Raw genomic sequence first — 27,099 nt, 5'->3', positions numbered from 1 at the left:
AAATAAATTGGCTTCAGAGCAAACCCTGATATGAGATTCTGGAATCCTCAGCTCTTTCTTAGGAATTTCAGAAATGATCCAATGGTATCATGAATACCACCAATGTGTCATTCAGTTTAGATATCAATATAACTTAATATGTTAGGATATGCAGAAGGCAGTACAAGTTCTCCCTAAACAAATATGCATAGCCACAATGACCAAGTTAATGCAGGTGTAGAAAATATGCTATTGGAATTATCTAGAGAACTAAGCACTAGAGTATTTGAGAGCTCATGAATGTGGCATTCAGATATCTGCAAATTAGTCAGCAGATATTTTCTTCAATGTTTTCCACGGGATCTAGAGAGTGAGTCAGTTATGACTGCTAAGAAGAGCAGGGGTTGATACATGTGGGATTTCGCTTATCTTTTCTTCTGGGGAAGGGGTTAGTAGGGTGGTAGTAGAGGAAAAAGTCAGTATGACCTTCAACCACAGCAAAACCAAATCCATTAGATTGTGTAATAATTCCACTCCCAGGAGAACGCCGCCATGAGTCTTGCAGTCTATATCACAATACTCAGTTCAGATGTTCTCATTCTTCTCCTGATCATCTCCAGCCCAACACCCACCCACCCTAATGACTTCACTTTCATAAAATGCTCCTGTTTGGGACCCTCCACAACACCTTGTCCCCATGCAGACGTGGCATCTTCCTGGATGCTCACTGAAGAGTCTAGAAGGACAGCCCCTTCCTCCTTCAACCACCTGAAGTCAGCGTCCCTGGTGCTCAAGTCAGCTCTGTGTCTGTCCACATCATCAGGGACACTGGCCCTCCCTCTTTAAACATGTTAGAGCAATGTCCCTATTGTTATCCCCAGATACCGCCATAAAAGACAGGTGGCCCTCTGTGGGTCAGTGTATTCCACTCGGATTGACCTTCACGATCACAAGTAGTAACACCACTTGGCTCTTTCAAACAAAAGACACATTTCCCTCACGATGACTTCCTTCAATATTGTCCTTATTTCACCATTAGAACATGCTACATGCCCATCTAAGGCTCAACACAAGAATTCAAAATCACAGCCTGCATCCTCAGCCCTGTGCCAGGCAGGTGGTGCGTGTGCTGGGACTCTGAGGAGGAGTCATAGGAGGACCCAGGGAGGCAGGTGAGATGCTCTGGGTTCTTAAACACGTGCCAAGCAATTCACATAACCTCAGAAAGTGAGGTTTCCATTCTTGGCAGTGTTCATGAATAAAAGTAGAACACTTCAGAATTTAATAAAACCCCAATTAAAGGTGACCTAAATAACAAATGGGTATATGAAGATCCTTGTGCCTCTAAGTTTTTCCTCTGATAATCTCATATGTTCCCAGTATCCATAAAAAGGCAGGAGAGGTGTTTAAAGGTACAATTTTTTGAAGTAAATTTTCCTGACAGTTCTGTTGCACCAAGGTCTGCAGGAAAGTAGTGAAGAATATATATTAGTCTGGGTTTCCCAGAAAACAGAGCATGAGGCAGATGCCAGTTGCACTATGGTTTTATTAGAGAAGGCAGTGCCAGAAGTGAGAGAGAGAGGATGGGAAGGTGGGGAGTGGAGAGGCAGTTGCTATGAGGATTCTTCATCAGACTGGCCATTGAGAGGTATAACCAAATGCTGATCCTCCCAGACTTGGAGGGTAACCATCCTTCTACTCTATGTCTATGAGTTCAATTGTTTTGATTTTTAGACCTGACAAGTAAGTAAGAATACGCAATGCTTGTCTTTCTGTACCTGGCTTATTTCCCTTAACATAACAATCTCCAGTTCCATCCATGTTGTTGCAAATGACTAGATCTCATTCTTTTTTATGGCTGAATATGGGAGGTGGGGATGGTTAATAGGTACAAAAACTAGTTAGAATAAATAAGACCTACTATTTGATAGCACAACAGGGTGACGATAGTCAATAATAACTATACATTTTAAAACAACTTAAAGAGTGTAATTGAATTGTTTGTAACTCAAAGAATACATGCTTATGGAAATGGATACCCCATTCTCCATAATGTATTTATTTCACATTGCGTGCCTATATCAAAATGTCTCATGTCCCCTATAAATATTTACACCTACTATGTACCCACAAAAATTAAAATTTAAAAAAGTTTTAAAACACAAAATTCTAAATGCTGATCTTGCAATGTGGACCCGAGAGCTGTGAGAATGTGTCTGAGGACAGAGGCTCTAGGGAGAAGAATAAAAAGTGATCCACCATGTGGGCAGAGGACTACCCAGGTGCCTGGCAAGAGACTGAAGGCACAAACTGTTTCAGTGTAATAAAGAAAACAGTTTGAATAAGAATAGTCATAATACAAACTAGATATGGAGATGATCATGAACAATTATCAATCATTATTATAAGCATTATTACTCATTAGCTTTAACATTACTCTTTGTTGCATTACTAATATAACCTAGGAATAACCGATGGGCATAGGGTCAGGTGCTGAAGGGATATTATGAGAAGTGACCTAGAAGGCAAGAGGTGAGCCTTCTATCCTTACACCCGCATAAGGGCCCCTTGAGGGCTCTTTGGTCAAGCGGTAACACCAGTGTCTGGGAAGGCACGCGTTACTTAGCAGACCGTGAAAGGGAGTCTCCTTTCCTTGGAGAAGTCAGGGAACACTCTGCTCCACCAGCTTCTTGTGGAAGGTTGGATATTATCCAGGCCTGCCCGCCAGTCATCCGGAGGCCTTAACCCCTCCCTGTGGTGCTGTGCTTCAGTGGTCACATTCTTTGTCCACTTTCATGCTCCTCCCGTACTCCTGGTTCCTCTTTGAAGTTCGTAGTAGATAGCAGTAGAAGAAACAGTGAAAGTCTTAAAGTCTTTGATCTTTCTTATAAGTGCAGAGAAGAAAATGCTGACCTATGCTTCCTTCTCTCTCTGCTTCAGTACCTAAAAGGGAAGGGCTCCCTATCCTGAAGTCATGTGACTTGCTTCACCTTGTCAATCACTTAGAAGATTCACCCTCCTTACCCTGCCCCCTTGTGTCGTATGCAATAAACATCAGCGAGCACAGCTGTTTGGGGCCACTATCGGTCTCCGCATCTTGATGGTAGTGGTCCCCGGGGCCCAGCTGTTTTCTCTTTATCTCTTTGTCTTGTGCCTTTATTATAATCTCTCATCTCCGCACACGGGGAGAACACCCGCTAAGCCCCGTAGGGCTGGACCCTACACCACCAGCCGCCATCTCTTATTGATCCAAGGTGCTTCACAGAGCACCAATTGCTGACGCATCTGGACCGTGCAAGGTCTTGCATCTAGCATCTGCCTGGGTTGATGAGGAAGCCCCAAAGCAAGGGGTGGAGGTGGAGGTGATTGATGTGGGCAGGAGATGACATGCTGTTACTGTCCACCTTGCCTGAAGTCTGCAGAGCCCACGCTGAGTCAGCCACCCACAGGGGTCCTTAGAGAGGGCCTAGTGACACATGAGAGGTGTCTGACTCAGCACATAGACATGGCTGGGTGACTTTTTTTTTTTTTTTGCTAAGTTGCAAAATCACAAACAATCCCTTCATATTCAATACCCTGCTAGTTGAATGGACCGCACCAAGTTCCAGGTGAATAACTGGACTTGGATCCATTTCTCTCTGTACTTTGAGCTTAGAATGGACATAAAGATATGTCTGACCATATGTACGCTACAGTTAGGAGCTGCGCAACATCATTAATACCTAGGTCTTCAGTTCAGGGCTTGAAGAGAAAATGTGCTGGCATCCCGAACATCACTAACAGTCCCACAAATAAATTCTTTTGAAAACAAAAAACTCGATTACTTCTCAGTCTACCATTCTACCTTGTGAAATATATTACAAAATCACGGTGTTCTTGAAATAACTACCACTGGGTAAGGCAAACTAGGCATTTCCCCTGGTCACAAAATTTAAGAGGGCTCCAAGCAACTCAGTAATCAAAATAAATCATATGTTCATGCAATAGTTTTCAAATAAAAAGTATTGCAAAAAGTCATGATGAACAAAATATTAAAATGTTGGCCGAGCACGGTGGCTCACGCCTGTCATCCCAGCACTTTGGGAGGCTGAGGTGGATGGATCACCTGGGGTCAGGAGTTTGAGACCAGTCTGGCCAACATGGTGAAACCCCATCTTTACTAAAAATAAAAATTAAAAAAAAAAAAAAGTGAGCTGGGTGGGGTGGTGAATGCCTTTAATCCCAGCCACTCTGGAGGCTGGGGCAGGAGAATCGCTAGAACCTGGGAGGCAGAGGTTGCACTGAGCCAAGGTCGTGCCATTGCACTCCAGCCTGGGCAACAAGAGCGAGACTGTCTCAAATAAATAAATAAATAAATGTTAAAATTTGAAATAGACAGGATCGGAATTACTGATATTTCCTTCTGCCTTGGGCTTCAGTGTGTCTCAACCCAACTCTAGTCACCATGTCTCCCTGAATTAAGGAAAAGATTGGAGAAACCCAGTAATTCCAAGCTTGCAGAAAATTCTTCTAATATAGTCATTGAAACCTTTTCAGTCCATCACGGGCCATGCCTGGGCCTGAAGGACTCCTGTTGTGGTTTGGAGAATGCTTATAATACGACTTCTAGAATGCTTCAGTGGACAACTTCCAACCTTTGTTGTCCATACCCATAAAATCAGTGTGCTATTCATATGTCAGTAAGAAGCCAACTCACCTAAACCTGTTTTATCATCATGAGACAGATCATGCCTATTTGGGAAATAATTCAGCCCAGTACACTTTTTTCCATCTTTAGGATAAAATACAAGTTCCCATTAAAAGACACTTATTTTTCATTCCAGAGGTTGAAGAATATGAAATGTGAAATTCTAGTTGGTTAAATTTGGGGTCCAAATTGCAGTCTAATAATATTTTTTTCTGAATGTATGCCTCTAGCATTTAAAGTGGGTAAATCTGCATTCACTCTAAGAACTTGGTTTGATATTTAATTTGGTGAGATATGGTTGGACTAGGGGGTCGCCACTTTTGAAGACCCCTAAGCATTAGGGAACAAGGAGGCTTCTGAAGCTGTCAGGGTCCAGGTCATCCCCTAATTTCTTAGGGTGCCATACACCCCTCCCTTTCTTGCCCATATCCCCAGTAGACTCGCCTATGTGGCCACCAAATATTGGAAAGAGCTTTATACATGAGTCTGGCTTTGGCAACACTAGAAAGAAAGAGATAATCTTCATGCAGCCAGGTCCACAGGGTACAAGGGACAACTGGACCCACAGAGGCCCCTGGCTCACAGAGGCATTCCCCCTCAGCTCCGGGATCAAGCCATGCACGCATGGAAGTGAAATGGGCTCTCCCAGCCCTGCTATCAGCCTCTCACAGCTACTGCCCAGGAAAACTTCTCTAGTTAAAGGACTGCGGTGTCCCCCCAGGCTGAGAAGTCAAGATTATTTTTTAAAGTGAAACGGAAATTAGGTACATTTACCAATGTGCAAAGCTGTCAGCAGAAAAAGTCATGGGTAGAGAGTCAGACAGGTACCCAGACTCAGTCAGGGCAGGCGACAAACTCCTGGACTGTTCACGTCTGCCTTTGCTAAGTCAGGCCCTGGGCTAGGCCCAGTGCTCCCACTTTGGTGGCTCGTAGCCTGGACGGCCAGGCAGAGACTAAAGCAACCATCTCAGTGTGGAGGGGAGGAGCTGAGACCCAAGAATGATTGACATCATGGGCAGTGGGGAAGTCCCCTATCTCACACTGCTGTCAGGTCTTGAGGGAGCTGTGCTAGCCACTGATCATCCCCACCGGCTGCATATCACTGGAGAAATTGCTCATTGAAGTCTCAGTCCCCTCCCTGTGGAAGAAAAATGATCATCCATGCATCCTACTGGCCATATCTAAGGGACCTGGACCCAGCAGCCATGCTCTCCCCTCCTGTCCATCAATGACAGCCTTTACCACAAGAGCCATTGTTGAGTGATGTTAAATGGGTTGTTTATCTCTAGGAAAAGAGAAAAAGTATTTGTTCCTAAGTCCTCTTTAAAATTTTGCCCCCTGTTTCCAACATCGGACTTCTGTTGGCCCCTGTCTACCACAGAGCTGCTGCGATTCTGCAAAGGAAGGAAAGTAAATCCATCTTGTTCTCACGGTGGCTTGAAAGCTCTTGTTAGCAGGTGCTACTTAACACTGTCTATCCCCCGGTGATGTGTCTTCTCTTAAGTTATTTTTCTCCACAGTGCTGTCTTCTTTTTGTGCTGTAGCATCCTGATATCAACACTTCTAATGGTTTCAGGGCTTTTAGCTCCCCTGGAATGGCAGCATCTCGACAAGCAGTTCCCTAGATGGATCATAAAAAAGGGGAAAAACACAAATCTGCATATCTTTGGTATATATGGCACATGAGGACCATGAAGTATCAGATATTGCATATTCCTTGCACAATTAATACCCCACACAGGAGAGACACAGGGTGCAGAACTGCCTCCGTGACCCCAGTAAGCCCCTCTAAGGGTTTCTTGTCCCCTTCCTCTGAATCATCACGTTGATAAAGAAACAAAAAGGCCTGTTCCTATGGTATTATATTTAGTGTTATTTTGACAAAGGCTAATCAGGCTCTTAGATGATCAGTCTTTAAATGAACAGAGGAGCAAAGCCACAGAGATTGCACAATGAAATGGCGTCAACAGCCAGGCAGGTAAGCAGGTAGCTGATGACTGCTTGGAACCACCTCGATCATTAAGTACACGGATTCTCAGGAACATTAAAGACCTATGATTAAAGGCAACTTCAAAATCAAAGTTGCTGAATTTGTCTGAAGAGCAGAAGAGACTTTTATGCCTACATTTTGTGATAGAGATGGAAAAGATTTAATTTCTCGCCGGCGATATTTTTAAGTCATCTGTAATTCTCCTAATAACATTCCAAAAATTGAGCATTAATGTAATCCCTAAAGGTGTAGAATGTAATGTCAAAAGAAAACTTCAGCTAGAAGGTTTAAAAAAAAAAATAAGTTGGTTAAAAAAAAGTGATGGGATCTTCAATGACAAATGCATTAACCTTTCTAATTCCTCCTCTCTTTCATTCTCACCTCTGGAAGACCCAAAGGCTGAAATTCTGCCTCAAATACTATGTTGTATTCCTATCATTTTTTATCCTGACCTTTATGGTGAGAGAATTAATTAGCATCACTACCATTTAGGCAAACCATTTGTAAAGGTACCATCATTTTCAGGTATCCATGATTTATTTTATTGGAATTAATTTTATCCTTTCTTCACAGTTATATTTTTTAAATTAGCATTTTCTACTTTAGAAATATCTTCTTTGTGCCCGTGTTCATGTTGAAGAACACTGTTTTCTATTTGCAAAAGTAGGATATGGCCGTTGTGAAATTTTTGGAACGTAAATGCACAAGGCAAAAAGCAAAAAGACACCTACAATCCAACTAATCAGAGTGAATCCATGTTAATACTTCAGAATATTTTCTTTCCATCTTCTTATAGGTGGGCATATATATAGTCTCTCTTTTATAAAACCAACCACATGTCATACGTATAATTTCATGAAGGTACACATTGCAACTTAAGAAGCACAGTTGCTATTTAATGACTTCTCTGCGGACTCTTCTAATTTCAGATTTCACCGTGAAATGTCCACCATGAACTGTTGAGTTCATCTGGAATTCCCCCTGACTTTTCAAATCTTACGTACTTCATACCTGCCAAAAAAGCCACTTGTCTATTCAACTTGGCTCAACAAAGACTCATGGTGACGACTTGTATGTTGCTGTCAGTTTCCTGAACATTAATATCATAGAAGGTTCTGAAGGGTCCTTGATGTTGGGCAGAGCTACTAGAACTTTTGCAGTGTGGTGGGCTGAATTTGGACCTCCACCTGCAATCCACACGAGGAAGTCCTAAACCCCAAGTACCCCACAGTGTCATCCTATTGGAAGATAACGTCTCTGCAATTGAGTAAAGAAGAGTTCATTGGAATGGGGTCTAATCAAATAGGACTGTGTCCTTATTAAAAGGGACAATTTGAACACAGACATGCAGAGGGAAGATAGTGTGGACACGCAGGGAGAAGACGGCATCTACAAGCCCAGGAGAGGGGCCTGGAGCAGACCCTCCCTCACGGTGCTCAGAAGAAACCAACCCAGCAGACACCATGATTGTAAACTTCTGGTCTCCAGAACTATAAGAGAATACATTTCTGTTGTTTAAGCTGCCCTCAGACTAATTAATACATTCAGATGTATAATAATCCAGACTAATTAATACAGCAACATAGGAAAGAACAGACTTATCCACAGGGGCTGCTAGAAGGACGTTAAGGAAAGAAAGCCGGGCACAGGCCTGGCTCTGCAGGCTCCGAGGCCTGTCCTGGCGTCCTGTCCCAGAGGAGGGGGAGGGTGCCTGGCTTTGGGGGAAGCCCAGGGCACGGGGAGGGCATCTCCTTCAGTGCCGCTTGGGTGTGTGCCCTCTGCGGGGGGAGTGTGACTCCACGGGCATGGGCTGAATTCTCTCCTGAACCGCAAACCACATGGAGGTAGGACAGTGTCCCTGGGCTAGAAAGAAGAGATGTGTCCTCCCTCAACCGCATGCCCAGAACTGTTTCTCCAGCCCCGAGCCAGAGGTTTCCCCAGCTGCCAACGTGATGTCCTTCTCAGCTGCCTTGTGAGGGCAGCGCCTGGCAGAGGGATGAGCTGTGGTTGGAGCAGAGGGAGGGCAGCTGGGAGCTCCGCTGGACCGCAGGCTCGCTGCTGGGCCTCAGGCTCGTTGCTTCTTAGCAACCAACGCCTCCCACAACCCTTGCTCCCCTGGGACTACGTGGTTGAATAGCCCCCTGGAGCAGGAGCAGGTGGTGCTTGCTGAGTGTCAGTTTGAGAAGGAGCAGGACAGAAACTCATTTAAAAGTTCTGGCTGAGGCGGCTGTTCAGAATCAAAAGCACTCCCATTCACTGAATGCCCTCCCTGCAGTCAGAGACCCTGGCATGATTTATAAGGACCAGGAACGTAGGTCACTCTGGTGTCATTCTGTTTCTTTTCTATACTTCAGCTATTCATTATAAAGTAACATTTATAAACTGTTGCACTATGAGATTTAATTGACTTAAAAGCCGATATGATCATGCTGTTCTCAAAACCGTGTAAATACCTTGCGTCGTAATTGGGCTTATTTTTATTTAAGGTGTGCTGGTGAAGAATGTGGGCTCCAGAGCCAAGGGTAGAAAGAAAGGACTGACCATAAGCACACAAAGAAACTTTTTGGGGGACAGAATAGTCTATCTCTCTCTCTCTTTTTTTTTTTTTTTTTTTTGAGACAGAGTCTCCTCTGTCACCCAGCCTGGAGTGCAGTGGCGCGATCTCCACTCACCTCAACCTCTGCCTCCTTGGGTTCAAGCAATTGTCCTGTCTCATGCTCCCAAGTAGCTGGCATTACAAGCACATGCCACCACGCCCAGCTAACTTTCATATTTTTAGCAGAGACAACGTTTTGCCATGTTGGCCAGGCTGGTCTCGAACTCCTGACCTGCCTGCCTCAGCTTTTCAAAGTGCTGGGATTACAGGTAGGAGCTACCATGCCTGGTCACAATAGTCTATATCTCAATTACAAGACTGCATATGTGTCAGCTGGGTGTGGTGGCTCACTCCTGTCATCCCAGTGCTTTGGGAGGCCGAGGCAGGCGGATCACTTGAGGTGGGGAGTTTGAGAACAGCCTGACCAACATGGTGAAACCCCAACTCCACTGAAAATACAAAATTAGCTGGGCGTGGTGGTGCACGCCTGTAATCCCAGCTACTTGGAGGCAGAGGCAGGAGAATCACTTGAATCTGGGAGGTGGAGGCTGCAGTGAGCCAAGATCGCACCATTGCACTCCAGCCTGGGTAACAAGAGAGAAATTCCATCTCAAAAAAAACCAAAACCTGCGTATGTGTCAAAACTCACCAAACATACAACTAAAAGGGGTAGATTTTACCACATGTAAATTACACCTCAATACATTTAACCTCAAAAATAAGTGTGCTGGAATCCTACTACCCAGGTAATCCCAGCCCTGGCCCCCAGCAGCTGTGGGGCCCAGTTCAGGTCACTTGACTTCTCTGAGCCTCAGTGTCTGTTTTTATTAAATGACAATAACAGTATACCCACCTCTTTAATGTGTGAGAACTAAATGAGATTAAAATGCTCATGTTGCATGGATCTGGTCTCTAAGAAAAATCAGAGAGCAAAATAATGGTAAAACAGGCTTAAGAAGAGATGTTTCTCCTTTTTTTTCCCATTGTATTGAGATTGCAATATAGTGAAGGTAATGAAAAAAGTGCATTGAGCTCACAGTTGAAAGACTAGGAGTAAATATGGCTGAATCGCCACAAATAAATGATTCCACTCCTCAAAGCCTCGGCTTCTTTATCTGACCAGTTTCTTTTTCACGGTGAATTAAAATAAAATGAAATACAGAAACTATGTACCTCACATGAATGTTAAGAGACTCCAAACAAAGAATACTAATATTTGTGTCATTTTTCTCACGAAAGGATGCAGGCTCTACCTGTGAATATTATTAAGTCGTTCATTTCAGCTGAAGTTTCCTGGATCTCTGATTCCGACGGATGCATTTTGTGTGTTTCATACAAATCACAGCTCATATTTTTTCCAGAAAGGGAAGATACAGGAGGAGGGTACGCTGATGACAAAGAAGAAATGTGGATGGAAGACCAGGAGAACCCAGTGGCCCTGTTACAAGGTGTGTGCATCTGCCCCAATCGGCAGCCTCTCCCCAATCAGCAGCCTCTCCCCAAGCCAGAGGTTGGATCAGCAGCCTCTCCCCAAGCCAGAGGTTGGATCAGCAGCCTCTCCCCAAGCCAGAGGTTGGATCAAAAGGGCACAGGAATCAACATACAAGCACCTCCATTTATTCCAGCTACAGCCAAAGTCACATGCCCCCAACCCCACCCCACCAAGCCACCCTTGGAAGCCCCATGGATCTGTAGGGTGCTAGGACAATGCATAAATGTGGGGGTCTACCACCTTCTGCATCTGAACTGCACCAAAAGAAATGCTTCTCCATCCACCCCACTTCTTTTATTGCCTTCCTGAATTTGTGTTGAATCCTTAGATTAGTCTCAGAATAAAGACGGCTGGCATATGAGCCAGATGCTAGCCAGAGCACCTGCTGTAATTAGAAACAACAGCAGCAACAACAACAAGTGGGCTCTCAGACAAAGGCAAAGAGACCCCAATGTTTATTACAAGGTTATGTTCTCACAGTCTATGTAGAAGGTGCCAGATTGAAACAGTACAGAGAAGAAGAGAAGAGATTCGATTTCTCTCCCCATCCCTAGAAGTTCTGGCTCGACCAGCCAGATGCCAAGAGTGACAGAGGGTGGAAAACTGTCAATGAAAGGTCAGTGTAATGACAGAAACTGAGATGTGCCTGTAACTCACCCATTTAAGGGCAAGTCTTTCTTATACAGATGATTAGGGGAAAAACCAACAGGCAGGGCCAGTCTTCTAGAACTAAATGAAACTGACGATGTAATCATTTCAAGAACACTAAGGACGCCTGTCTGTCCCCCCGAGGATGATGTGGTTCTTCTAGCAATTTTATACTTCAAAGGCTAGGGAAGATGACATGAAGTCAGAAAACTCACATGGGGTCTTCCTGGATTACAAAAACTGGCCACAGAGAAAGACACATCTTTTCTTTGCTTTCAGCAGTGATGCCAGCTTTCCATTCCCCCCGTCCTCCCCAATACAGCTGGTAAAATGCCACACCAGGTGTACTCAGATAAAAGCCAAAGAACGACCAAAGACCACAGAATGAAATGTCGCAGTAGCTGGGAGACTCTTGCCCTGCCAGTCCCTTAGCAGTCATCCATCCTGAATGATCTCTCATCATGGCCACACTGGCTGTGCCACGGTTGAGCCAAGTATAATGTACTGCTGCACTCAGCATCCTCATCAAGTGAACAAAAACGTGTGAGAAAGAAAGGACACAGGCCAAACCCACTGTTATCCAAGAGAAGCCCCTATTTAGAGCTGAGCGAATAGATGACACCTCCAAGTTCGGCAAAGGTGTTTTCCTTTCTTTGCACCAAGGCACAAGGCTCTGTCTGCAAATGCAAGCAGCTATGTTTTTTCAGTCACAGTAACAACAGCTAAACACTTTCATGGAAACAAGCCTACTATGAGGTGGCTACTACCTTTATCCCGACTGGATGGAGAGAAAACTTGACACACGGAGAGGCTTAGGAATATGCCCAAGCTTGTTACAGCTACGTGAGGGGGTCAGGGAATGGAATTGGAGTCTGGGCAGATCGACTTGGTAGTCTGAGCATTTGCCATTTCATCTTTCTGCTCTAGAGGGGGAAAGATTGGCTTGGAAGATGGAAAACCTGACTTGGACGCCCCCTTTCTGCCGTCAACAATGCAGACGTGTTACGCCTCAGTCCATCTGGTTGCAGACTTGGAATCATGTTTCCTGCCCTTTCTTATTTTAAAGCAACATTGTGGAAATGTATGACATCGCACAAGACTCTGCATTTGAAAATAGGTGGGCCATTTTAGGGAAAAGACGGGACAAATGCATTTCACATTGTCAGGGAAGTCAATAATGCATCACTCAGGGTCCCGTGTCCGCTGTGATGTCAGAACCGCAGATGTACGTTTCATGCATCTGTGAGGACAGGACTCTGGGACCGTGAAAACAGTTCTTGCTTCATAATTCACTCTGTCCAGGTGTCTCAACGTGTTTTTCAGGTGTTTAACTGGCTTCCTAGACTTCCATGCAAACCCTCTTCCTATGGAGGCTGCTGCCACTGTTCCTGCAATGACTTCTTGCGATGGAATGCAGATGTGTAGTTCATTTGGCACTGTGTGCTGCTAAACATGCTTCTCCAACAGTGAGTGTCCCAAGCTTCAGAAGATGGAGATTTTCTTTTTTGGTGTAATAATAAACAAATAGCCAGGCTTTTTTCCCCCAACATTCAACTAGAACAAAAATAGCTTCAGAAAACAGTAGAAGCCTGAGGTTGTATACTTTTGGAAAAAGGGAATGTTTTGTCCTAAATCAGCTGTCACAGCCCAAGAAATGATTGAGAGTCAGATAAGAAGACAGGTAAAAGTTATGTGGGCCATTTGATCAGCTGCTCTCTGCAGAAGTGAAAATTCTACTTCCCCCATAAAAAAAATGCACACTACCAACAACCAACTCAGCCTAACAGCTGTGCCTCCTTCATAGTAGATATTTGTTCCATATTTTGTTTCAAATTCCTTTGAAATCCAGAAGGATTTAACTGACTGTAAAATAAAACCCAATTCCAATTTAAACATTGTTTTCCACAGACAAAGCACTTACAAATGGCCAAAGCTCACACCACCAAATTACTTCCTATCTGCACATATTGATCCTGGAATTACTAAGGTAGATCTCTTTATTTCCAAAGCCCTGTTTGCAAAACTGTTTCTTTAATTGAAAAGGCCTCGTACATCTTCATTCTGTTCCCTCTGGACATACTCAAGAAGAGGAAGTGAGGACCAAAGGTTTGACAGAAAAATACTTGGGACAAAACTGGCCAGTAGATGCTTTCACCTGGATAAACAACGGAATCAGAACTCAAGGACATGTGCACACAGAGTTTAGCATTTATATGGCTTTTAAAAATATACACACACATATATACATATATATATATATGGCTCCAGTCATTGCAAAGATAATGGAATTATGTTTCTTCAGCTCTGTTTTTTTTTTTTTTTTTAATTAAAAAGCAATTGGGATGCTTCTCATTTTGACCCAGGACTAGCCTCATTGGAGAGTGACCCATGCAGTCCAAAGGGCCCACTCTCGGAAGGGCCCTGGCTTGGTCTGATATGTTGCTGTCCCCATCTTCAAATTCTAATCAATGTTTAACAAGGGGCATCATATCGATTTTTCATTGGGCCCACAAATTGTGTCACTGGTCCTGCCCTACTCCCTGTCACAGGCTTTTATGGATGTCCCAATGCTGAGCTACATTACCTCAAATGAGGCTGAAGGCAGAGGGGGCCAGGAGGGAGGGTTACAGAACTGTGGTGTGTTTCTAAATGGCCTCACTTCTGCCAGGATCTGCCTGACTCTTCAGCCCGTATCTCTTTTCCTTGTTGTAATACTAATGGGACATTAAGGAGCCAGAGAAGGGGCCTCCAACGCCACTGCTTGTGCCTCTGGAGTACATTTGGAGGCATTTATATTTTGTCATGTGAAAATTCGAAATCGTCATCCAAAATGCAACTGTAGGGGACCTCTCATAGGAATTTCAGCCAATTCTGGCTCCCAGCAAGAACTCAGCAAAAAAGTGATGACATGGAAATTCATAGAATAGTGCCTGAAAAATGAAATGAATCATTTTTAAAGATGGCAAAGATGGAATCTGGATGAAAAATAACTGTGAACTCGAAGGAGGTATTTGGTGGAGGTGCTTGACAAATTGCTACATCTATTTTAAGAAATTTTCTTGGCCGGGCATGGTAGCTTAATGCCTATAATCCCAGCTCTTTGGGAGGCCAAGACAGGCAGATCTTTTGAGGTTAGGAGTTTGAGACCGGCCTGGCCAACATGGTGAAACTCCATCTCTACTAAAATTACAAAGTTAACTGGGCGTGGTGGTGAGCACCTGTAATCCCAGCTACTCGGGAGGCTGAGACAGGAGGATCACTTGAACCCGGGAGGTGGAGTTTCCAGTGAGCTGAGATCATGCCATTGCACTCCAGCCTGGGCAAAAAGAGTGAAACTCAGTTGCAAAAAAAAAAGAAATAAAGAAAAGAAAATTTTATTCAAGAAGAGGTAAAATACCCCACATTTCTGAGGTGTCGAACATTTCCAGAAATGATATTTGGGATGTGGCACAGTATTATCTAGATATTTTGACAGGACTTAAGCATATGTGAGAACAGAGTTATAAATACAGGGTTGAGCCCACTCCCTGAACAAGCTTCAAATAGAAGACAATAATATATTGGTTAATAAGCCACTAGAAGTTCTGAGATACAGAGTGCAATAATACTCTACCATGAGCAAGCACGGATAGATACTCTCACAAAGGGAAATTACAGACATACCTAAATCCATGCACACAGTTCTCACAATAGGAACATATACATTTTATAACCAACCAATGTGTACACTTTCAAAAATGTAATTGACTGTCCTCATTAATCTCTTTCCAATATACAGGAGACTTTTCACTTTTAAAGAAAGATGCAACAAGTCCATACAGCCCGAATATTCACTGACATGGGTGAGAAAATGTCCAACACGTTTAAAGCAATTTTTATCACCAGGCAGGAGTTCAGAATTAACAACAGTATCATAATGGACATGTATCCGCACAATGAGTTGAAGATTGCTAAATTCTCACATGGCTCTAAAATGTATGACTTTTAAGATTCGCAGAGTGCTGTCGTAGTGCTTTTCTTCAATCAATGTGTGCTGAGCCCCTACTTCTGTAAGCCCTGGCTGCTTTGGGAAGCTTACCACTGGCATCTCCTTTCCTCTCCTTCCCAGCCGTGAGCAATGGCAAATTAACCCATACATCCTGGCACTTGCTTTATACAGAGAATAGGCCTGTAGCTCTGCATGGACACCAGAGTAGAGTTAATTTTATGTGATTCTGTCTCCCCCTACAAGTTCTTGAAGGGGTAAGGACCACATCTTACTGATTCTCCATCAATGTGAGTTCAATGATACAGCGCTGGGAAGATGAAATGGTATAGAAGAAGACTCTCTCTCTCTCTCTCTCTCATCACAATCTAGAAGAAAAAAAGAAATGTGACTACAAAATTTGTGATAACTGATTATATATGCAACGGTTTTGGCCATAAAAAGGGCCACCATTTTCTGGAAAAATGTTTTCTAAAAGTGGTATATGTTAGGGTTCAGAATGCTCTCTCTCATTCAAACAGAGCCCTACAGAGTAAGCAAGGCTTGAAGGTGATTGGTATAACCTCAAAGTCAAGAACACTACCAGGCAAAACAAAAGAAAACTTTGCCAACAAGGGTCTTGTTTCTTTGATTGTTTTGTTTTTGTGTTTGTTTTTGTTTTGAGGCAGGATCTGGCTCTGTTGTCCATGATCATGGCTCACTGAAAACTCCACCTCCTGGGCTCAAACCATCAGCCTCCTGAGTAGCTGGGACTACAGGAATGTACCACCACACCCAGCTATTTTTTTTTTTTTTTAATTTTTGGTAGAGATGGGGTTTCGCCATATTGCCCAGGCTGGTCTCTAACTCCTGGGCTTAATCAGTCCTCCCGCCTGGGCCTCCCAAAGTGCTGGGATTACAGGAGTGAGCCACCATGTCCAATAAGGGTCTTAATGAAACATTCCACAGGGTAGCATTATGAACATTTCTCAGCTTCTCCGTGTGTGATGGGATGGGAGGCTGGGGGTGTCAGGGTGGAAGCTGGAATCCCTAGAAGTAGAGTGGACGACCTGATGAAGAAAAAAATGGCTTTGTCAAGATTTCTGTGGCTATTCTTTTTTTACTCAAGGCTAATAAAAATATCCAGCACAATTTTAATTTAATAAATTACTTGTGCAAACCCTAAGTGGAATTTGCACAGGTTTAAAAGAAATTGGGTTGTATCCAGAAAATGAGAAATGGAATAGGATGGAAAATGTGGAAGGGAACCTTAGGCTTTCTCTCAAGAAGGTCTGTGATTTTGCACAAGATTCATTGTTGGACACTCAGTCCCCTATTTTAAAATGACCACTTTGAATGAAATGGCAGCAATGCCCTTCTCTGATTCCCTGAATTCTAAGTGGAACTATAAAAATTGACAGTCTTTCTCAAGGTCAATAGTCCTTAAGCAGGCTGATGTCAACTCAAGGAAGGGCAGAACCACCATGTTCAGTGGCATAGGTTGTTCACAGCACAACTCCAAGAGGTGCTGTTGGCACAGACTTCACTGTCACAAACACTCATGGTTAAGAAGACTTCTTTAGGATTTCTATTTATATTTGTGTAGGATCTAAGATCAACTTACACATTAGGTTTCATTAATAGCTAACATCTGGATTGATACTGACATCATCACTTGGTGGGTAAGAGTAGGAGTGCCACAACTGGAGACTGTCCCAGACACACTGCCTGTTGACTTGTTCTCAGCATATCATCACGTGATGCATTGCAGTTCCTTGTGTTCTGTTAAGAGGTTTTATAGATTACACAATCTACCTTTAACTAAACTAATCTTTCTGCAGTAGGTAAGTGGCTTTTAAAATTTCCTATATAGTCCCAGGCCGCAACATAGATGAACCTTGAAGACATTACACGAAGTAAAATAAGCCAGTCTCAAAAAGACAAATACTGTATGATTCCACGCATATGAGGTACCTACAGTAGTCAAACTGACAGAGGTAAGAAATAGAATGGGTTTGCCAGAGGATAGGAGCGGGGTAGTGGAGAGTGGTTGCTGAATGGGTGCAGAGTCTTGGCTTTGAAAGATGAGAAAGTTCTGTGGACATATTTCGCAGTGTAAATATAATTAATATAATTAATACTGCTGAACTGTACACTTAAAAGTGGTTAAAATAGTAAATTGTATATGTCTTTTATCACAATTGAAAAATTCTGCATAAAATCATAGACTGAAAATAATACTGACACCACCAGCATAAACACCAAGGAAACAATAGAAACACTAACTAAACCTTCTATTCTTAGGACGTCTTCATGGGCACCAATACAAGCTTAAAAACCTCAGCCATCAAATTAGACTCAAAAAGAAGTACAGCTACCAAAAAGTCTACTGGAATTAGATTTCCATACCCTTCCTTTAACAATTAATTCTTACTATATTAGCATATTAGCATGTATACATAATTGTAAAATCAATAAAAATGTGTTGTGTATACATGGTCAAATTTTTTTCCTATTAGGGTACACCATCAAAATCTTCGGAATATTGACATGCATAATCATTGTGGACACTATTCCATTGTTCTGTTATGGATCTTCAGGAAGATTGAGAAGATAGTTCTCAGAACATTGGTATGTTAAAACAGACAGTTGTTGTTAGAGCAATGACAACTGTGGAAAGTCACAGAAGGCAAGAGGACCAAATCACGTCAAGTCACCCTTCCTTGTTTTAAGGAGAAGATGTCACTATGGCATAATGATTTGAAGTTTTGCTTCTCGCTATTTCTATCTAAAACTCTCTAGAAGATGCAGAGATAAGATCTGTAAAGGAAGGCTCCACACCATCGCCCGTCTTGGACATGGGCAGGTTTGTGGCAGCGCCAGTGTCTGTGTGTATGCTGTCACCCTTCAGAGATGAGGAGACGAGCACCCAGAATGCTGTCTCACAGCCACACTCAGCTTGAAATTTGACCCATTCATTGCATGAGAGATTTGTCTGCATACAAAAAAAAAAAAAAGTGAGAAAATTTACAATTTGAAAAAGAAAACCCGAAATACAATTGATCATTTTGCTGAGCTCATGAAAAAAAAAGTGATATTTTTCTAACAACTCCTAATGAAAGAGTGGCTATTATTTAATAAAGAAATTGCATACAGTAGTTCCCCCTTAACCTTCCTTGGTTTCACTTTCTGAGGTTTCAGTTACCTTCTGTTAACCACAGTCCAAAAACATTGGATGGAAAAATCCCAGAAATAAACAATTCGTAAGTTGCAAATTGCACTCTGTACTGAGTAGCATTATGAAACCGCTTGCTGAGGACATGAAACATTCATTTGTCCAGCGTATCCACACTGTCCACACTACCTGCCCGTAGCCACTTAGTAACACTTCTAGTTATCACCATATGGAAAAAGCATAGCATGCATAGGATTCGGTACCACTCACGCTTTCAGCCATCCACTGAGCGTCTGAAGACAAGGGGAAACTACTGTACATAAGAATCATACATTTTAAAGCAGGTGTAATCGTTTAACTAGCTTTTTAAAAAAATACTAGAACTTAGTCACCTGATGGACAGATGCTTATATAAACATATTTTAAGATTTTGGAAAAAAAGGAAGAAATTATATTATTTCTCCCTCTTGTGTGTCCTTGTTATATTTTTACTCTTATTTGATTAAGACACATGTTAAGTCTTGTCAACTTCTGGAGTCCCTTTTCAGAGGTCGTATAAAATTAAAATAACCATTACTTCTTCATTCGATTATTGACCAAACCACAGGTGTGGTGCTATGGGAACAGATGACTGTGTCTTTTGTCATGACACCCCATACCACAGACTTGTATTGTTATACCAGGAATAGTGTGATCTCAAGCCAATCTGGATCCCAATTTGCTATCAAATCGTCACAAATAATATTTAACATTCACAAGTTGTCTTTAGAACTGCGAGGCAGAGGTCTGACTCGTGTATGGCTGGAGATGGTGTAGTCTCATCCAAGTCCAAGACTGTCCTAAAATGGAGGGCAGAAACCTTGAAGAGAGGGACTCCCCTGCTCTCTATTCTAGCTCCTTTGTGAGGAAAATTGCCTTATTTGAATGATTGGAACAGTTCACAGCTTTTGCTTCCTTGCCCTGAAAATGTTCAATTTGTGGATGATTACCTTCCTGCTTTATGAGTCTAATTTGTCTTCCTTTTATTTACAAAATGGCGGGTTAAGAGTAAAATATAAAATAATGGCATTTAGTAGGTGATTGCTTTTTCTACTGGCAATGTCATAAATATGGGCTAAGTGCTTCCCTTTCAGAAATGGAACGAGCAGTAAATTCAGCGAGATTCTGAAGCATAAATTTACAGCTCTTCATGAGGCATAAACAATATACAAGCACACCCATGCCTGGAATGGGTGGCTTAAGCTAAATTGTTCGTGTAGAATGACCCCAACATGAATCTGGTGTTTATAGGTTTGAGCCATATGATGACCATGGCAAGCTTGCTTTGTTTGTGGCACAAAACAATCTGTTATTGAACATCCCCATATCTATACCCCAAAAGCACCTGCGCCCAGGTGATGGGAAAACGTTTCTGTATTCATCGTTCATATGGCACCTCATTTGAAAGATGGGAAGAAGAATGTCAAATAGTTTATTCCTGAGGATGATAGGGTGTACCTGCAGCAAAGACTCTGCCAGATCAAGCAAGATCGGTTTTGGTTTTGTTGGAAAACACCATGAAAGATACTCTTTCCCCTAATTGGGGATATTAAGTCCACACAGTCACCAGTTACAATTTGGGTTTGAAGTTCAACTTTTCCTAATAGAGAAGAGGTCAAAATGAAGCAGGAACATGTGTTTCCTGGGGCTGATGATTGTAAAGAGTTGCCGTAACACTTGTTTCCCCAATCATGCATTTTATGAAGAAATGTTGTGGGGTTAAAAAGTCTCAGGTTTTCCCTTTTGAATTTTGAAAAGCAGAGATCCTATCAGATTAATCACACAGGGATACGGACGTGCAATTCAGTGTCGAACTCCCCGAGAAATTTGAATCCATGCCTTTTTGCATATAAATTTGCATATATTCTTATTTCAAATATAAATTTACTAAAATATTTAAATATTCAAATATCAATTATTTATTTTAATTAATATTATGAGTATGCTATTAAGAATTTTAGGTGATAATTAAACTATTTACTTGCAATGATATACAACTTGCTTTCCACGTGCTAGATATATTTTACCTTCAACAATATGCCAGAGTTTACAACCGGGCTGATGGAGATTGGGCACTAGGGCCTGTATCACTACGGGTCTGCTTAGAACTCTCCCTTGTTCTCTTGTAATCACAGTTAAATTGGTTTTCTGTTTCAATACAGCAAACCATTTTCCAAGGGATCCACAGGCTCTGACTCTCTGGCTAGTCTCTTTTGTTTGAATTTCATTGAGCTTATCTGAAGTGAGTTAGTCTCAATGGAGACAACACAGAAACATGGGATATTAGAATTGTACGTCCCTCGCTCAGTTCCCATATTTTCCCTGACATTTCTCCAAATGCCAGGAGTTCCTTCTGTTGAGATTCTTCTTACTTTTTCTCGTTTTCTTTTACTGTCATGAGAGCACTTGTGTTGCGTATATAACAATGCACACATTTCCCACATTAAAGGATGTAAATAGCAAACACGGGTTTCAAACCAAGAGTAAAGAACAAAAGACGGAATACATCTTTTCCAAATATATCCCAACCACAAGCCTCAACATTTAGAAAAGAGAATGCCTGGCCTATTGATTACAGCAACTGATAAATCCACATCCCAAAACTTATGTATTCATTCAGTAACTGGGCATTTACCAAGTGCCAAATCAGCAGTCAGGCTTGTAAACGACATAAAATTGTCCCTGTTGGGAAGTTCAGTGTCTAGGATGCTTCTAATCAATACTATGCAGCCTATAATACTTTAACAGCATGGTTTTTAATGTTGTGTTTCATAAAAATATCATTCAATATAACATAAACCTGTATGCACGCATTCCCTAAAATTCTTCTTTTATCCCAGTATGAAGACCTTTCTAGAAAGTCATTCTAAATTAATGAAAAGCCCCAGGCTTAGTCCTGATATTATTTGTGTCCAAATAGTTCAACGTGCCCAGTGGTCTAAGAACAGAAGGATCACAGACAAATTGTGAATGCCTTCCCCCGATCACATCTCTAATGAAGCACTTAAGAGTAGAAAACAGAAATTTTAAAAATAGCACAGGCCAGGTGCGGTGGCTCACACCTGTAACCCCAGCACTTTGGGAGGCCGAGGTGGGCAGATCACCTGAGGTCAGGAGTTTGAGACCAGTCGGACCAATAGGGTGAAACCCCTTCTCTACTAAAAATACAAAAATTAACTGGGCATGGTGGTGGGCACCTGTAGTCCCAGCTGCTCGTGAGGCTGAGACAGGAGAATTGCTTGAACCTGGGAGGCAGAGGTTGTAGTGAGCCGAGATCACACCATTGCACTTCAGCCTGGGCTACAGAGCGAGACTCTGTCTCAAAAAAATAACTAACTAACTAACTAACTAACCAACTAACTAACTAAATAAATAAATAACACAAAGAATGCGTTCATCATCGGTTTAAGAAAATTCCCATTACAAAACCACATGTTTTCTTTTCATCTTGATCACACTACTTCACTAAACCTTTAATAAAATCTATAGTGAGTCATTTATTTTCTTATTGAAAATAAATTTGCATTGTGTCACTCTTAAAATTCAAAAGGGAAAACCTGATACTTTTTAACCCCATAGCATTTCTTCATAAAATGCATGACTGGGGAAACAAGTTTTATGGCAAATCTTTACAATCATCAGTCCCACAAAACACATGTTCCTGCTTCATTTTGACCTCTTCTCTATTAGGAAAAGTTGAACTTCAAACCCAAATTGTAACTGGTGACTGTGTGGACTTAATATCCCCAATTAGAGGAAAGAGTATCTTTCATGGTGTTGTCCAACAAAACTAAAACTGATCTTGCTTGATCTGTCAGAGTCTTTGCTGCAGGAGCACTCTCAAATGGGGTTATAATTACTTAAGAAGTTGGATTGTCATTTGACCTTCTGTTGCTGGGTTTTCCAGACCATTTGCAAAACCCACATTTTACGCAGTCACCCTCAGAATCTGTGCCTAACAACTGGTCTAAAACACACAGCTCCTTACAAATCTAATCACCCACCCATTAGCATCTGTTTGAGTTTACTCTTACATCATAAGAAGCTCAAAGCTGTACTCTTTCTCTTCTTAGGCTCTGTTTCATTTTAACATTAGTACCTCCACTGGGTAACCATGATAGTCAACTATGTAAGCCCCAAACCACTGTTGTATGATATTTTTAAATCAGTGGCAAAACACTTTTCTTTTTAATTCATGTTTATTCTATGCCTTCACCTCACAAGTTAACTGCATGTAAGCCTCCCGTTTGCAATCTCTGTCAAGAAAAATGTCATTTACGGCTTTCTTCTTCCTTTAGAGATTATTGTACATTTTAACATATGCATTAAATTTGACATTGATTCTGTTTGGGTGCTAAGAACAGACATGCGTATCTAAAGATTTGCCCTTCAGTGTCCTTGGTGTTGGTCAAACCATGCCTTTGATGGGCATCGTCTTTTGCTGCGGCCAATGTCTGGATGAAAGAAAGAGCCACGGGCCTGGCACCGAGTTGCACTTTCCTGTCCACGCCAAAAAAAGAGCCTAGCCCGTGACCGTCAAACTCGGGGTTACAAAGAGGCTTTTCCCAAAGGGGTCTCGAGTCCAATTAATAGCTGTCATTTGATTATGTGACCTGGAACGTCTCCAACCCACACCCTAAACAGGCAAAGGGTGTCACGTTTTTAAATTCACGCTCCAGATGTTCGTCCTTATGCCTTCCAACCTTGCCCCCGGGCTCTCCTAAATGAGTTTTTTTGAAAAGCAACTTAAAAATAGATACCTAAAGGAGAACATGGGACTGACTGTCATTATTGCAGGAACTCTTTTTTCAAAGCTCTATTAAGTGACTAAAGAAAGGTAATCATTTTTCCTGTGCCTGGGTGAGTACGACGAGGGAGAAAGAATGCACCTTGTAAACTGAGGCTGTGACGGTTAGGATTTCGGATCCAGCTGATCGACTTCAGCCTGCATTCTGATCCCTGCTACATTCTCTTCCACTTCATCTCATAGATTGCTCCAGGCACATCTGACATATTTTAATACCGAAATGTAAATCAGACACCCCCACTAACCACCTCCTCTCTCTCACATTACCCTAAATTTGGACTTTACTTTCCTGAGCTGTTCTTTTCTATTGCATGTCATTTCCCCTAAAAAGTGTTGTTACAGGAAATAAAGAAGATGTCCTGTTGTAAAGCTGCCCAATTTAAAGCCAGTTCGAGGCTCCCTTTGTCGCTCCATCTTTCCCTTAAAGGCGGGGAGGCCTGGAAGTGCAGACCAGACCCTGGGGAGAATATGACACTTTGGGGTCCTCTCCACCCAGTAGGCTCATCCACTGGCCCGGGTAAGCAGCTAATGAGCTCCGGAGTCTCTCCAGCAGGCACTCAGCCCTGGCGCTGCAGCAGGCACTATTGCCCACCAGACCCCAATCAATCCTAAGGTCAAGGAAAGTCTGGCAAATTCCATTGCTCTGGCTTTCTTTGGTAATTAGTCACACACACAAGTAAATGATGATCTGAAAGCTATTTCCACCTGAGAGTTATTAAAACTAGAAGCCACATTTAATTCATCCAACCAAAGAAACCCCTTGACGGGTGCTGTGAAAGGGGAATCTAGTTCTCTACCCAGAAAGGAGCTTCTGTTCCACTTTATTAAATATTTTAAGCAGATTTGAGGTTTAGTCAAAGGACAAATTCCTGCTCTCCAAGGAGCACACGCCCAGGAACGTGGAGATCAGCCAGAAGCAGTGGCCACGCTGGTGGTCAGAGGGAGGGGGCCTCATGTGATGTGAGGGGGAGAAGAGTGCAGGAGGGAGGATGAAGCACAGGGAGCTGGGAGGGGTTTTGTGAGCAGCAAGGGGAGGCAGAAAAGTGGGATGCGCCTCTTGTGTGCTTTTATCTACATTAAAGGAACTAAGGCAAGAGCCCTTGTAAGAACCTATAATGTGTCTGATAAGTGCCAGGGCAGGGCAGTGACTACAGAGCTGCCCTGATTACATGTTCAGCAGGAACCAGGCTGAGACCCTAATCACAGGTGAGCTCTGGAACACATGGTCTCTCCTTGGAGACCTGCACAGTTGAGTGAGCCCAGCAGAGCTGAGCATCCTGGAGAGCTCATGAGCACTTTGCTGGCCAAGAGCCTCAGCAAGAGACGGCATGACTGAGCCAGAATCCCAGGGTAGCTGACTTGACCCAAGAGGCCACCCCTCAGTGCTGTGCTGCTTTCTAAGTCCTTCTTCTATAGGAAACTCTTATTGAGTAAGTTGTATATGAAGAAAAGCCATTCCATGCAGCCATCCCTTCTTGTTATAAGCAAGGTGAGCTGATGTGGACGCAGGAGCTTCTGAAATATCTGTACAGTCCAGCAGAAAGCCCCTCCCCCTAGCCTGTGGGAAATGGAGGTCTCATCCTCATCATTCCATCTCTATTTCAGAGCCTCAACTTCTTTCTTTCTTTCTCCTCGCCTCTCCTCTCCCCCTCCAACCTCCGGCATCCCCGTTGTTCAGCAAATTGCATACACATTTAGACATCAAGATTCACCTGGCGGTCAACCACCCAGCATTGAATCAGCCCAAGTCTTGGCTCTATTGTTCATCAGCTGGTAACCTCGAGCCACTTAGTTCCCATCTCTTTGCCTCAGTGTCCTCATCTGTCAATTGGGAATAATAATGGTGCCCACTGCACAGCATTGCTGAAAGGTTCAAAGAAGGTGACAGGTGTAGAGAGAGCCTGACACTGTCGGCACACAGACTATTAGGCAAGTGTTAGCTGCTGTCATAGGTACCGTTGGTGGTGGTGGTGGGAGAATTCCCACCTTCCACCCCACAGTCGGTCTCTCCCTGCCTCAAACCCTTGGCTCTGCCCCAAACCCCATTTCTAAGTTTTATAGTGCTTTGCTCTTCTTCTTGTCATGTTTACATCAAAAATCACCCATCAGAGAGATAAAAGCAGGGAGGAGGCATTTTATTTCTGAAGTTGTTAATTTTACCCTAGACTTCCAAGAAAAGAATCATCCATCTGTCAGAAAAAGACAGAGAAGATAAAAGATCTTTAAAAGTAATTATTTAAGTGCCAACCAAGAGGAAATGAAAATGCATTTGGCTCGGTTATCGAGCTGAATTAGAGAATGGTGTTGTACCACCACTAATCTGCTTCCTAGATGAGAAAAAAGGAGAAGATGATTTTTAAAAAACAAACGTGCTGTCAGTTGGCCCCAACAAAACACACTGTGTATAAACATATTTAGAGAAGTGACTTTGGATTTGCAAAATTGTAGCTCCCCTTCTGCCAGGGCCGCCTCCGGTCTCGGAGCCACAGATCTATACACACGGATGTTTCTCAGCTCGTACTACTTACTGTTTGCATTTCTTTCCCTGGTGCTCTGATTAACTGCAGAGATAGTTTGTACAACCGGGCCATGAAATGCCACCCATTGGCCAGCCCTTTCCCCACCTTATCCCCTTCCCTTCCAAGGCTTGCATTCACCAGAAGACCACCTGCCCACTCACATTCTGAAAGGTGCCACCGCGGGAATCATGCAAAGATACACATCTTCATAAGAGAATAAAACAATTAGCTTTCTCTTCTGAGCTCTAAAACCCAAAGCACTTTTCAAAGTCACAATTCAATCAGAAGCAAACAAGGTATCCCTTTCTCTTCCTCAGGTTAATTGTAAAAGTTGCAAACTTAACCAATTTCTGTACTGACCACTCAAACCAAGAGATCAATCCTGTCAGTCCTCCAAGCAAAGAATTACAGGATTAATTTGTTCCTCAGCACTGCTAAGTCCCTCACATTTCCTGACACTAATCCTTCAACCGAGGTCCCTTCTCACTCCTAAGTTTCCCTCTACAGGTCGAAGCATCGCTCACCTCACTCATGTTGGCTCTCACTCAACAGCTCAGTCCCGCCGCTCAGCACAGAGAACACTGCTCAGGGGTCGCTGCTCCACCGGTTCTGGCTTTTCTCTTAAAAAGAGCTGCCCGGTGGCATCACGCCTCCCTGGAGCCAATGAAATGCATTCACCTGTCTGCAAGCCTGGCCGGCATCTGAGAGCAGCAAGGGCCACCTAGTGGTGAAAAAGAGAACGGCACGTTCGGTCACTGCTCCAAATTCCGCCAGGGATGGAAGGAATTGCTTGATTTCTTTAAAAAGTAATACACTCCAGCTGGGCAGCAGAGAGAGACCCTGTCTCTTTAAAAAAAAAAAAAAAAAAAAAAAAAAGTAAAATTTAAAGTTTCAAAGATCATCACAGGGATGCCATTGTGCGTTTTTCAATGAGTGCAAGATTTACATGCATGAAAAATACCTTTCAAATGTCAGTGGGAAGGATTGTTTTTCTAAGGGAAAAGGAGTTCTGCAAACACCTGCGGACCCGCTCACGCAGCTCCAGGTTTTCCCAGGAGTTGTGTTTCCCTTGCCCTTTATAACACAAAACTCAGCCCCAGGACTTTAATATCTCGGCTGTCTCTCCCCCATCCCAAATCTGTGGCTCTGCTTGTACCCTGAGCTGGAAGGACAAGAGCAGATGGACTGGGACATGGGGTTCGG

The 27,099-nt window shown here is 42.9% G+C and overlaps 1 protein-coding gene across 1 annotated transcript in view; it reads right to left on the bottom strand.

Moving 5' to 3' along the window:
* Positions 1-26,614, bottom strand: part of PCP4 (Purkinje cell protein 4) — a 62,238-nt gene extending 35,624 nt beyond the window's left edge. Inside the window, exon 1 of the mRNA XM_011954053.1 lies at positions 26,421-26,614. Coding sequence (XP_011809443.1) covers positions 26,421-26,429 — 9 coding nt within the window. The 5' untranslated portion in view covers positions 26,430-26,614. The remainder of the gene's footprint in view (positions 1-26,420) is intronic.
* Between the last annotated feature and the right edge of the window lie 485 nt (positions 26,615-27,099).

This window comes from Colobus angolensis, unplaced genomic scaffold (assembly GCF_000951035.1).
Source record: "Colobus angolensis palliatus isolate OR3802 unplaced genomic scaffold, Cang.pa_1.0 Scaffold38, whole genome shotgun sequence".
Taxonomy (NCBI): Eukaryota; Metazoa; Chordata; class Mammalia; order Primates; family Cercopithecidae; genus Colobus; species Colobus angolensis.
Note: the sequence above shows the minus strand (reverse complement) of the source record. Positions and strands in the feature narration are given on the sequence as shown.